The sequence below is a fragment of the Anser cygnoides genome, chromosome 6 (genome assembly GCF_040182565.1).
Source record: "Anser cygnoides isolate HZ-2024a breed goose chromosome 6, Taihu_goose_T2T_genome, whole genome shotgun sequence".
NCBI classification, from domain to species: Eukaryota; Metazoa; Chordata; class Aves; order Anseriformes; family Anatidae; genus Anser; species Anser cygnoides.
Window position 1 is genome coordinate 17,805,743 of NC_089878.1, and position 12,224 is coordinate 17,817,966.

The following is a 12,224-nucleotide window of genomic DNA, read 5'->3' on the forward strand; positions in this document are numbered from 1 at the left end:
GAAGATGGTGATGTTGTGGTGCTGATACAATTGTATGTCAGGAGTCCGATTTAACATGATTTGCTCATAACTAGGTCAATTAAAGTTGTGTGTATGGAGAGAGATCCTGTACTATTTCCAAAATAAGCACTTAAGGTAAACAGGAATAAATATAGCACATTAGACTATAATTAACCTCAAAAGCATCATTCTTGCTCAACATTACTTAGGTCAGAGAGACAATGAAAGAATTTTGTGAAAGGGGAGTTATGCATTAAGGAATACAGTGTATGATTTCACTTGATTAAAAGTGCAGACTGAAAATTATTGCATCTGGAATCCATATGTGGTCATTATTTTTTGTTTCAAATTAACATTAAAAAAATGAGTTTGCTACAGCTGTTTGTCAGTAACAGACAAAATGAAAATATTTAAAAAAAAATTTGCTTTCATTGTTTCCCCGATTAATCTCTCTTTATTTCTCTAGGAAAATAGAGGTGTTTGGTTCAGGTTCTTAAGGAATATTTATATAGAATTAGAGTGTTTTCTTGAAAAACGTGCAATTTCTTTGTGCACACTTCAGAGAGTTTGCATGGAAAAATCGCTCTCATACTTTTAGATATTTTTCTGTCTGATTTACCAGACATTTGATACAATTCTGTGGGATGAAATGCTAAGTGAATGTTTTAAAGTTTGTCTTATTTCAAAATACATTTAATTCATTACCAGAAAATGTGGAAGAAAGATGCTACCTAAGGCATGGGAAATTGCAGGATAATAGCAGATGCTCCTTTTGTTTTGAATAGCATGATAAGACACCAATTCTAAGTACTGACAAACACAGCATGGTCAAAGTACATAATGCAAATGTTTTGGTATTTTATCATTTTCTTTATAAAAATGCAGCAAAATCAAATGACTAAAAACCAAAGCAGTAGTTGTAAGACAGGAAAAGGTGAAATTACTCTTAAAGTAAAACTCTTTTTCATATGATTAAACTCTTTTCTATATGGTTAAGTCATAACCTAAAAAAGATAATGGGACTGAATACTGTAATAGTATTTTTCATAGGTTTAGGGAAAAAAAAAAAAGTTTTGTGCATGAAGGCTTAATCCCTAATTTTTATGTATAATTTGGGTCAGAACACTAGAAGCACAAGTCAGTTCAGTGTGAGTAGTTGAAAAAAGAAATAGGAGTCAACATAGACAATCAGTTTTGATTAGATGCTTCCAACTGGTGCAATGTATACAAAGTATATGTAAACTTGTACTGATTCATCTGAATCCATTTTAAAGCACCTCAGTTTTAAAGGACCTACCTCAATTAAGTGTCAATAATGTTTTCGACTGTGGCTTGAATTCCAAATGATGGTCTTCCTTTCTAAAGTACCTTTCCTTCTGTCTGTCACTGCCACTAGGAAGGTTCAAGATCAGGTAAGGCTTTGAATGGACTTGTATTTTTGTCCATCAGGAAATCAGGGCAAATGTACAACTGAGAGTTTCAGGAGTGATACCACACTTCACTGTAAAGGGGAAGTCATCTGATTTAATTGATTGCCAGACAGCTCTCAGCAAAAATTGTCTTACTGGAAGCAGCTATTACCCAGGCAATATTTTAATTTATTCTTTGATGAACAGTTGGTTTTAAGGGGATGTTTGTCATAAAAGTTTTTTTGGTTTTATGTTGTCCAGGCCATCTTGCCTGTGAAACTCTGTAAAAGAATGTAGGATGCGACCACTGACAGCTGTTACAAAAAACATAATTTGCTGAGAAATTCATCCTGGAAGAAATAGCTTCAAACAGTGATAAATTTCAGGCTTGTAAACACAATATATGTTTTCAAGTATTAATATGATCATTGTGCAGGTATATTGTTTTCCTATTGGTAGTTGATTAAAGCGGAATTTTTCCTATCAGGAATGGAACTCCACTGTGGAACAATTAGAGGCTGAAGCACTTAAGATTTTGCTTTCGGAGGACTACACAGAAAAAGAACATCTAAACCTCACAAATCAGAAAATCTGTCTGTTACAAGAAGAAGTGTGCTGCCATATGGAAGAAAGGAAAGCCCTGCTACAAGAGGCCAATGACTTTTTTAATGCTGCTGGCAAGGTTGGTAAAAAGCCAAGCTTGTAATAATGTGATCATAACATTAGTGTACATTTGTGGGATGATAGATGTGAGATTATGCAAACAGTTTTCTAAACAATTTTGAATGGAGAATTGCTAATCTGATTACCCTTTAATATGATCTCTTTTCTGAAACTTCTATCCAAAATGGCAGATGTATTTTTAAGAAGCATTAAAAAAAATTATATTGAGAAGAACACTCAGTTTCCCAAAAAGGTATTTGGGAAACATAGTTTGCCAAAAAATGAATTTAAAGGTCATTGTCTCTGCCATGATATCAGCAAGCTGTATGAAGGGACAGAAGCTGTTCTATAATACTCAAACTATTACAGGCTAGTTAGGATACCAGAAATCGATTATATTTACTCGCAGTGGTCTCCACAGGGGCTAATGTATAATCAGACATGAGGAAAATCAAGAACAATATACAATTACTCATATATGGCATACCATACAGTACATGGTCTATACATGACATAATAAAAAAGCGGTCAGTTAAGACACAAAACTCCCTTAATCAGAGTGCTAATGATGAGACAAGGCTCACACTTGGGGTCCTTGCTTGACACTGAGGTCAGCAAGATAATGTGTAGGTAGTAATTTCCATCACAGGTGTGCTCACCTGCAGACAGTGATTCAGGTTCCAGAATTAGACTCTTATAGCTCTCAGTGGAGAAGGCTAAGAAGGGGACCTACCTGTCTACTGAATTGCTTGTTTTGTGGAGGTTGTTTAGATACACGCAGCCTTAACTAGTATCTCTATTTAATTTTAAGTCATTTCCTAATCTTGTGTGTTGAAAATGGGTAAATTATTGTTGACAAAAAAATGAATATTTTAAAGCTAAATTTTTTGCTTCTCCACACATCAAGTCTAATAATAGTTACTTGTATGAAAAATATTTTCATAAATTTGGCCATTAATTTTTGTTACATCCTACCTGCAATCTTTTTTTCCCCTTAAAAGCTCATTATCATATTTGGATACTTTAATACAATTTAAGAATTCTGTTTGTTATTTCTATTTTTTTTATTAACTCTTATGTAAGCATGATAGGAATATTCTTGTAGAATTACTCTTCAAATCCCAATTCCAAAGCAAAAATACCATTTTTTTTCTTCAGTCATCTCCTGAAGTTGTTTTAGGATAGTAATTTTGTAGTCTAATGTGGGTTATATTTCTTCTGATATTTTTACTAGCTCAGGACTTAAGATTTTAAAATTATTTTTAAATGTTATTTGCAGCTAAAGATATAGAATTATTTTTTAAGTTATATTGATTGAAGGGACAGCCCTTTTCATAGGTCTCCAGTTTAAAAAAAAAAAAAAAAGTAGAACGGTCAAGAAAAAAGACTTTTTTTTTTAAATCACTCTATAGGAGTACAATACAATCAAGGAAGCACGTGTAGAAAGGAATAAAATAATTGACATAATGGAAATGACCTCACATTCAGCCAAGTAGAATTAAAATGGTGAAAGTGTCCTCTTATGTGGAAGCAAAATGAGTCCTCGGACACCACTGTCTTTGCTTCAAAATGCTCCTGGTTAAAATCTGAAATATTTACAGGCAGGTACACATGTTACTAGAAGTATATGCACTTGTAGTTCTTTTGAGCCTTTATTTTTTGAGAGACTAGATTGAATTTCAAATTAGTCTTCCAAAAAATAAAATGATCCACTGGCCAATTGCTCTTGGTATAAGAAAAATGGTTGTAATCCAGTTTCTAGTGGATGTGTGCTCATATAATAAAAATGAAAATTCTCTTTAAATGCTAATTTGAAACTTGAGACAGCTTGCACTGTCTTCTAGAAACTCATCAGAGGTGAAAATAAAATTGAATAAGACAATTTTTCCCCTTTCAAATACTACTTGAAAAATCTTTAACTTCCAGTTTCACCCCAAACTGTTAGAACACCAGTGTTGTTCTAGCATTTAAAATGCTGGGGAGGGAAGGAGGATGATGCAGTGTGTCTGCCAAATATACGATGAAAGTGTTTTCTGGTATTGCGTTCTAATATTAATATGCAACAATTTGTTAAATGAACTCTAATTTAGAGCAGAAGGATTAAGCAAGGAACCCTGTATCAGATTGGTGAGCTCTCTTTTTAAAAATGGTTTGTCAATTTTGTTGCCTTGATTTGGGGCATAAACCTTTTGAAACATGAGGTGTTTAGCCAGCAGTGCTGGACCAAGTACATGTTACACTAAAGTTACAGAAAACAAGGACTTGTAAACTTTTTGGAGATACTAAGTGCTTAGAATCTACTATCTGAAGATATCCCATAGTCCAATTGATTTGTAAGTCCTTTAGAGCCTTGAAAATCTGTTGCTGCATTTGAAAATTTTCTACTGCAAAGCAGGACCTCAAAATTAATGACCAGACTTAAAACGTGAAAGCTATTTATTTCAATTTTACAATAAACCTGTTCTTGATGGGCACATACAGCAAGTAGTATTAGCTATGCAAACATTTTTCCAAACCTTTTTAGTTAGAAAACTAGTTAAAGTTCCCAATTTAAGGTGGCCAAAAACCAAGTGATCTTCTGTAATTTTCAAAGCATGTTCTTTGTAGATCACTTACAGAAGCTTTATAAGCAGATAATTTCCAGGGATAGCTCCAACAATAAACTTGATATATCTATTATATATGCTGAAAAAACAACCAGCAGCCTGCACTGATTTTTGTTTTGAGCACCAGGTGGGGCTCTAATCATGTGTCTTTTAACCTATATGTTCCTTCAGTATTTTTTTTATTAAACAACATGTAAACAATACTTAGTATTGAAATTATTTGTAGACCCTTGAAGTGACAAAGATCTTTTCCTCCAGCAACTATGATCTTTCTTGATCTCATTTACAATAAAGAAACAGAGAAGGTTAGGTGGAAACAGTGCAAAAACTCCTTGATAGTGAATCCCCTTCTAATTTGAACAGTGAGCTACATGAATATAGGTCTGTTGCTTTGAGAGCAAAGGTAGCATCTTTTCATAATACAGGGCTGTGCTTTGTGAAAGTACTTGATGAAGACAGGACTAGCTATTGTGTGTCTGCTCAGCATGCCGCTACTCCTGTTATGTGTAAGAGTGAATAAAACGGGATCTGCTACTCCTGTGGTGCACTGAAACTGAATTACTTTAGTTCAGAAAAGACACATTTTCTATTTATTATGAGGGCATATCTGAACCTTTGGACTATTTACATGTAATGAACAAATAAGCGAAGCAGATTATTAGCTGTTTTGATGCTACTTTTCAGGTCGCTGGAAAGCATAATACTTGCATTGTGTTTGTGTTCATAATTTCTGGTGTGCATTTTGCCATTTCTATTTTTACTGAAATTACTGTTTACTAACTTTACTAATGGAGTATTTAAATGTTGCCTTCATTCAGCATTAAAAGGCAGGAGTTGTCTAAGAATACTTCTGTCACTTTCTTCTGTTATTTGAACGAGAACCTTCTTGCATTAAAGAAAAATGGAGAACAGGTATAAGAAAACAAAAGTGCATGTCTGCAAAATCAAAGACTGTTTTTAATAAAAATAGATTTAATTATAATTTATTTGTTTAATGTAAGTTTGATATATTTAAAACATTAAAAAAAATAACGGCGAAGCTCCTTGAGTGTGCTTCAACAAACCTTAGAGTGCTAACACTGTCAGTTGTATTATTATTGCTATTTTGGTTCTGCTTCAGTATCCAATTGGCCTATTTCTGAAAATTGAATAGTTTTAAATTCAAACTAATTATGATTTTGTATGCCCATACTTGCATGAACTTTTGCTGAATTATACCTCTTTTCTTCCGTGACCTGCAAAATCAATATCAGACCCTAAATTAAAATGTTGTTCTGAGAAATGGGGAAACTGAAGAAATGGGGAATGTTAATTGCCCATTGATCATCTGCTTATGTAAAAGAATTTATGCTTGCATTTTAAATAGAAATATTGACAACAGATTATTATTTTTTTTTCCAGGCACTTGATGCTCTTGAAGGTATTGAGAAATACCTTAGAATCGTTAATTCAGAAGGCTTAAGTCTGCCTGTCTTGGCAATGAAGTACAAGGAATTAAAGGAAGAAATTAAAGGCTGCACAGCAAGTACTTTGCGAAAAGGACAAACTTTAGTTCATAAAGCAGATTCTCACAGGTATTCCCTCCGTTTTTCATATTTGCTGTGTTTCTCCATATCTACCTGTTGCTTTATTACTGTACTAGTTAACTAAGTAAGCGTGGTTCTAAATGACCATTTCAGCCATACTTACCTTTCATATCTCGCTGCTGGCATTTATACAAACCAATCTATTTAACAAAAATGTTCAGGAACACTACATTCTACTTTAAGAGTGGTGTCAAGTAGTGCAATTGATGCAATAGGGCATGGTTCAGAAATAGTGGTTTAGTTAACACTTAAAAAAAAAATATGTAAAAGAAAATGTCAGCAGCTGCAAACTCTTCCTGCAGGCCAATGTAATCCTTTTAGACCTTTTTTTCTGCTTCTAAAGAAAAAAAAATATATATATGTATATTTTAATGTCTGCTTGCATCATAAAAATAGGCCCTGTTCTAAGAAAACAAACATAATATGACTTTTCAATGTTTCCCTGCTGTCATTAGACCTCATAGCACAAATATGAGTTTGCCATATATTTCAATGAGTAGTGCTAGTACTTCTGTGCATGTGGAACACTTTACATGCCTAGGTATGTGCAATAGGTAAGGATTACAATCATGGAATAATTTATATTGGCAAGGAACTTTGGAGATCATTTAGTGCAATTTCTTGTTCAAAACTTTCAGCTTAGCTCAGGTTACTCTGGGCCAGGGTTTGAATATCTCCAAGGACAGACTTCAGAGCCTCTTGGGCATCCTGTTTTAGTGCTTACGCCTTTTTCGTATGAAACATGTTTTCCTTTTATCTAGCCAAAATTTTTCTTGCTGCAACTTGTGAGCATTGCCTCTTGACCTTGTGCTGTACACCTCTGAAAAGACTCTGATCCTGCCTTTTGTGTAACCCCACTTCCTTATAGATAATGGAAGACAACATTTAGATCACCTCTTCACCTTCTTGTCTTTACTCTGCACAGTTCCGTCAGCTTGCCAATGTGCATCATGTCCTCCAAGCCCCAACCATCTTGGTGGCCTCTGTTTAGTTCAGCTCAGTTCTGCTCCAGCTTGTCTATGTCTTTCTTGTACTGTGGGGACTCAAACTGGCCTCTAGATGCAGCTTCTTAAGCCCTTAATGGAGGGGAGTGACCTGCTGGCTAGGCTCTCCCCGATGCTAGTTTTCAATGCCACAATGATCCTGACTCACGGCCAATTTTTTGTACACCAAGACTGGGTTTCTTTTTTTTTTTTTTTCCTCTCAATCCATAGCTTTTGGAGATACCCAGAATACTCCCAGCCAACTCATAAACCTAGTAATGGCTGAAGCAATGAGTTCTGTCTGCAAATGTGATAAAGTGTTTATATTCTAGAACAATAATTTCCCCCAGAAATATTCATGTTTTGAAAGAGGGAAGACAGAGGCCTTTGTCCTTGTCATGTATAAACTAGTATGCTGTCCATTAATACTGGCCAATATTTAGCCCAGAGATTAACCCAATGGGACAACAAGATTTGTATGAACAGCTGAGGGCCAAAGGAGGAATATTTGTACAGGAAACAGGACTCCTATGAAGACTAAATCCTGATACTATATTCTGTTCCCATTATTGTACAGTTCACTGATAGCCTTAACTGCCTTCAAAAACTTCCCTTTTCCTACTTCCCTAGGACTGGAAGTCCTGACAAATATGGGCAGGTGCCATTTGAAGGCAGTGAAATGGGTGAATCTGAAAAAATGTGATTACTTTCACAAAAAAACTGCTTTTCCATTGGACAGATGTTTATAGTAGTTGGACTGTGTTTAAGGATAGTGCACTGACTTCAGTGGCATAATTATAAAGCCAAATCACAGTATAAATGAAGACATAAGATTTTATTTCTGTATTATTTTCAAATCTTCTTAAAGCACATTACAACCCTATACTAAAGTTGGAATTAGATGATCTTTAAAGTCCCTTGCAACCCAAACCATTCTATGATTCTAAAAGATAATACCAAGTAAGCTAAAATACTGAAAATATTCACATTGGAAGAGGAACAGAAGAGCACAGAAGGCAATTCTTATAGTCCCTAGAGTGTTTCAAATGGAAATACTGATAAATTTGATTTTGAGCTCATATTTTAAAATAAAAGACATATTTAAACATATTTAACATTTTTAAATTAAAACAAGCTAGAAAAATGAGGGTGCAGCAAAAAGGTGTATTTATTAGCTCTCTGAGCCCTATCTGAAGCCAGTAGAAAATTTCCTTTATTTTTAGAGGACAAAGGAAGAAACCTTGCATAAGTACCTGTATAAAAATAAGTTTATGATGAAACTAAACTAATGAAAACCTTATTTTGAACATTTGTCTTACAAAAATTCTCATGATGATTAAATTTCGGTCGTAAATCAATTGATACATGGGTTTCTTTTTTATATCAGAACTTCAGGCCTTAATTGTATGCAGTAACTTTTTTTTTTTACAATTTGAAGAGGATTGCCTCAAGCATCAGATTATGAACTGCCTACCTGATATTAAATGTTATAAATTACAAGACAAACAATTGTTTTGTCATCTTTTCTTCTGTTAAAACATCATCCTTAAAAAAAAAAAAAAAAGTTGACTTAGAATGTATGAGACATTCTTTGTCTACCTAATGTAATAACACTGAAATACTTTAAAGTCCAAAGAAAACATATTTTTTTTAAAGTAGAAATTATATGTTGTATAATTTTGCTCTTTTCAGGGCTGTTCTGCTTGTGGTCTCAGTCTTTAGATGGTATAACTAAGGTCATTGGAACTACTTGTAAAATTAAATATCTCAGTGGATATGGATATACGGCAAGTGAATCTAATTTATGTAACTGGCAGTAAATTATTTTTTTGCAAATGTCATGTCTGTGTGCTACTTATCAGTTTTGTTGGCATTCAGGTTAATATTTTTCTTGATTACTTTCCTTGTAAGGGTCACAGCTTAAAGTTCTTGTGAAATTACTTGTCATAAAAATAATCAGAAAGGTTATTTTGTTTTTTAAGTCATTAACAGCCTGATTGCTGAGCAAAACTGAGAAATGCTAATAGTTGCACTTTTCCATTTTAGCTCTTGGGTAACAGAAATTCAGAAAATCATAGAGTATGTTCAAAAAAAAGTGGATCAATTACTCAGGCAGTGTCCAGATTATAAAGAACTTACTTTGAAGAAACAGCAATGGAGTACCTCACTTGAAGATCATCTAAATATGGTACATCATAACATGCTTTCTTGTTAATGTGTTAGCAATGCATTGCATTTCCATAATTTAACTATGTGAATATTAAGCTTAACTCAACTAACACAAGTTACAAATAACACTGGTTTGTTAGAGAGCGCACAGTTTTAGTTAGAATGCTGAATGTTGTTATCAGAACCAGTGAACCTAAAACTGTTCTGAAAAATGTTTCCATGAGAACATTTTACCAACCATCTTTAATAAAGCAATGATTTGCTTAGATAATGAGCTATTAAAACTTGTTCTTTTGGAAATGAAGTGAGTAATTAGGACTGTGACCTGCATACAGGTTTGCTATACTGTTTCTGTCTTCTGTTTCATTGTGCTGCAGATAAAAGTAGAATTATGGCAAAATTGAGGGTTAATAAGCATGGTGACTGAACTGCAGCAAATTTTTCAGTTAGGCTGAAGAGTGGATTCTCTTCACTAAAATAATTCCTTTAATTCATTAAGATATGCTTTAAGGAGATCACAGCCTTTTTTTAAGCTTTTGAATGTTCTGTAATACTGCAGACTTTTTTAATGATTTGTCAGAGATGAAGTAGACTCATGACTCCTAATTAAGGTTCCATATGTAAATTAAAAACAAATTTAAAAACTTGTAATCTTTTAACAAAGTTCATACGAAGGAAGCCCCAGAGTGTAGACCAAAAAAAAGTACTGAAATTTGATTACTGAATAATTAAGACTGTAATCTGATATTTCATATTTGCATGATGCTTATAATGAACTACTTTGAATCAAATGGGAAGGCAATTTGCAATACATTGGTCCCATAGCACATTTTCAATAGAAGAGGCCTCATGATATTAGAATACAATGAGAATATTGTTGAGTTTAGTTGAAAGTATATTTGCTGATAGCTCCTCTTGGTTTTGGAGCAATGATGTCACCAGCATACCCTCAATCTTAAGCTAAAGCTACAATAATGAAGGTAATTTTTACTCAAAAGGTAGACCCTAATATTTACATGGTTTCATTCTGCACAGTTTGTTCTAATAACTTTGTTCTCAGTCTTCCATTAGACAATATTTTGGAGATTTAAGTCATAATACATGATCTTTCTTTACAAGGAACAGTGCTCATTGTTATATTCCTACCAAGCAAAACATTTCTAATCTTCTGCTAATACAAACTATCTCAAAGAACATGGTGCTAAATTCAGCTGCCCTGAGATTTACTTCATATAACATCTTACAGTGACAATGAAGTGGAATTGTGTATGTGTATTAGCATGAAAATAGGTCTTCTGGCTTGGCAGAGAAGCTTTAAATGAACTTTCTGAAAAAAGAATGTGCATTCTTTTCATAAAATGGAGCATCACAAAAGTACTTATGCCGATAACAACATACCTAGATATTAATACAGCTGTGCCTTATAGAAATAACAAGCCTGGAGTACTTAGGATAAAGGAAAAGCATTCCAGCAAAATGAGAGCAGAGAGGTTTTTTTTCTTCAGTTTATGACTGTACCTGTTAGATGTGCCATAGTAGAAGTTTATTCTTTGGTCTTTTCATTTCTTAATTTCTCTGATTATAAAAAGTACATAATAGCAACAGTCAAGTGTTACTTCCTTTTTTTCTCTGCAAAGTGATTTATTATACTGTCTACTTATTTCAATTAACTATATAAATAATGCTTTCAAATAAAGGTATCAGAGTCGATTAAAAAAATCACCCCGAAGCTTGCAATTGGTGTGGAGATTGATTCCTGTTTGTCTGAGTCAGAAAGAAGTTTGAACAAATACCTGGAACTGGCTAATCAAATGAAGGTAAAAAAAAAAAAAAAAAAAAAAAAAAAAAGAAGGGGGGGGCAGATTTAATAATGTTAATTAGTCTTAAAAACAAATGCATACTGTATGTATTTCTAAGTAGGGTGAGAGCCTGAAAGTTTCTTGTATGTTCTCAGAAAGAAAATAGGTCTATAGTTTTGTTTAAAAACACAGATAACATTGCAAGTCAGTCCTCCTTGCCCATGTTGTCTCTTCATCTCGTTATTTGTTTCTGTGTCAAGACTGTAATGTTGATAGGATCCAAGTGTCACTACCTCGAGATCCTAGTGTCAGCCCTTGAAAGAACAACTCCAAATGTGGATTCCTGCTCCCTCCAGAGGCACAAAATTTAAATATTGTGTATATTAGAGGCACAGAAAACTATTCTCGTGTCTTGTGGTTGTTATGCCAAATAAAGGGGATGAATAAGCAAAAAAAAAAAAAAGGGGGGGGGGGGTTCTTCATGAAAAAGTAGTTGCCAGGTAGAGGAACTGCAAAGAGGGCTGTAAAGCTACCATCTGATGCATCCACTGGTCATGTAGGGAATGCAGACGCTACATGAAAGCACTGCAGTACTCAGCTCTGTAACAAAGATTAGGTTGTTTTCAAGTTGCATCTAGGGCCTTTCCAATTCCTCTAGCAATGCTGCAGTATCTAGAAGTGGGTTAAAGCCACTCCATATTTCATTCCCTCTGTGGTCTTGACAAAGGTGCTTTTGTTGTGGTTAAGCTGAACAATGTTGCAGTATGTATTTTAGCTGTATCCTATGTTTTAGGAGCTCTTAAAAAACATATTACTCCTATGGAGGTGTTTTTTGTTTCAGGCAACTTTTCAGTAGATCAGCAAGAGCCCATTTTTGTAGCACATGACTGTATAATAATTTTTACTGTCTTTGTCAAATTGTTATTTGGAGGTAAGTCTAGGGTGTTATCTCTTTTGCAATGTACTATCAACCTTGACAACAGTAATCTGTCACCTACCTATTCCTTCT

The 12,224-nt window shown here is 34.0% G+C and overlaps 1 protein-coding gene across 6 annotated transcripts in view; it reads left to right on the forward strand.

Annotated features, from left to right (window-relative positions):
- Nucleotides 1-12,224, forward strand: part of CCDC141 (coiled-coil domain containing 141) — an 82,476-nt gene that overhangs the window by 29,289 nt on the left and 40,963 nt on the right. For all 6 annotated transcript variants that reach the window (XM_066999335.1, XM_066999331.1, XM_048061494.2 and 3 more), the window contains 4 exons: nt 1,897-2,091; nt 6,080-6,252; nt 9,294-9,435; nt 11,114-11,233. In XM_066999335.1, the coding sequence (XP_066855436.1) occupies nt 1,897-2,091; nt 6,080-6,252; nt 9,294-9,435; nt 11,114-11,233 (630 nt within the window). The remainder of the gene's footprint in view (nt 1-1,896; nt 2,092-6,079; nt 6,253-9,293; nt 9,436-11,113; nt 11,234-12,224) is intronic.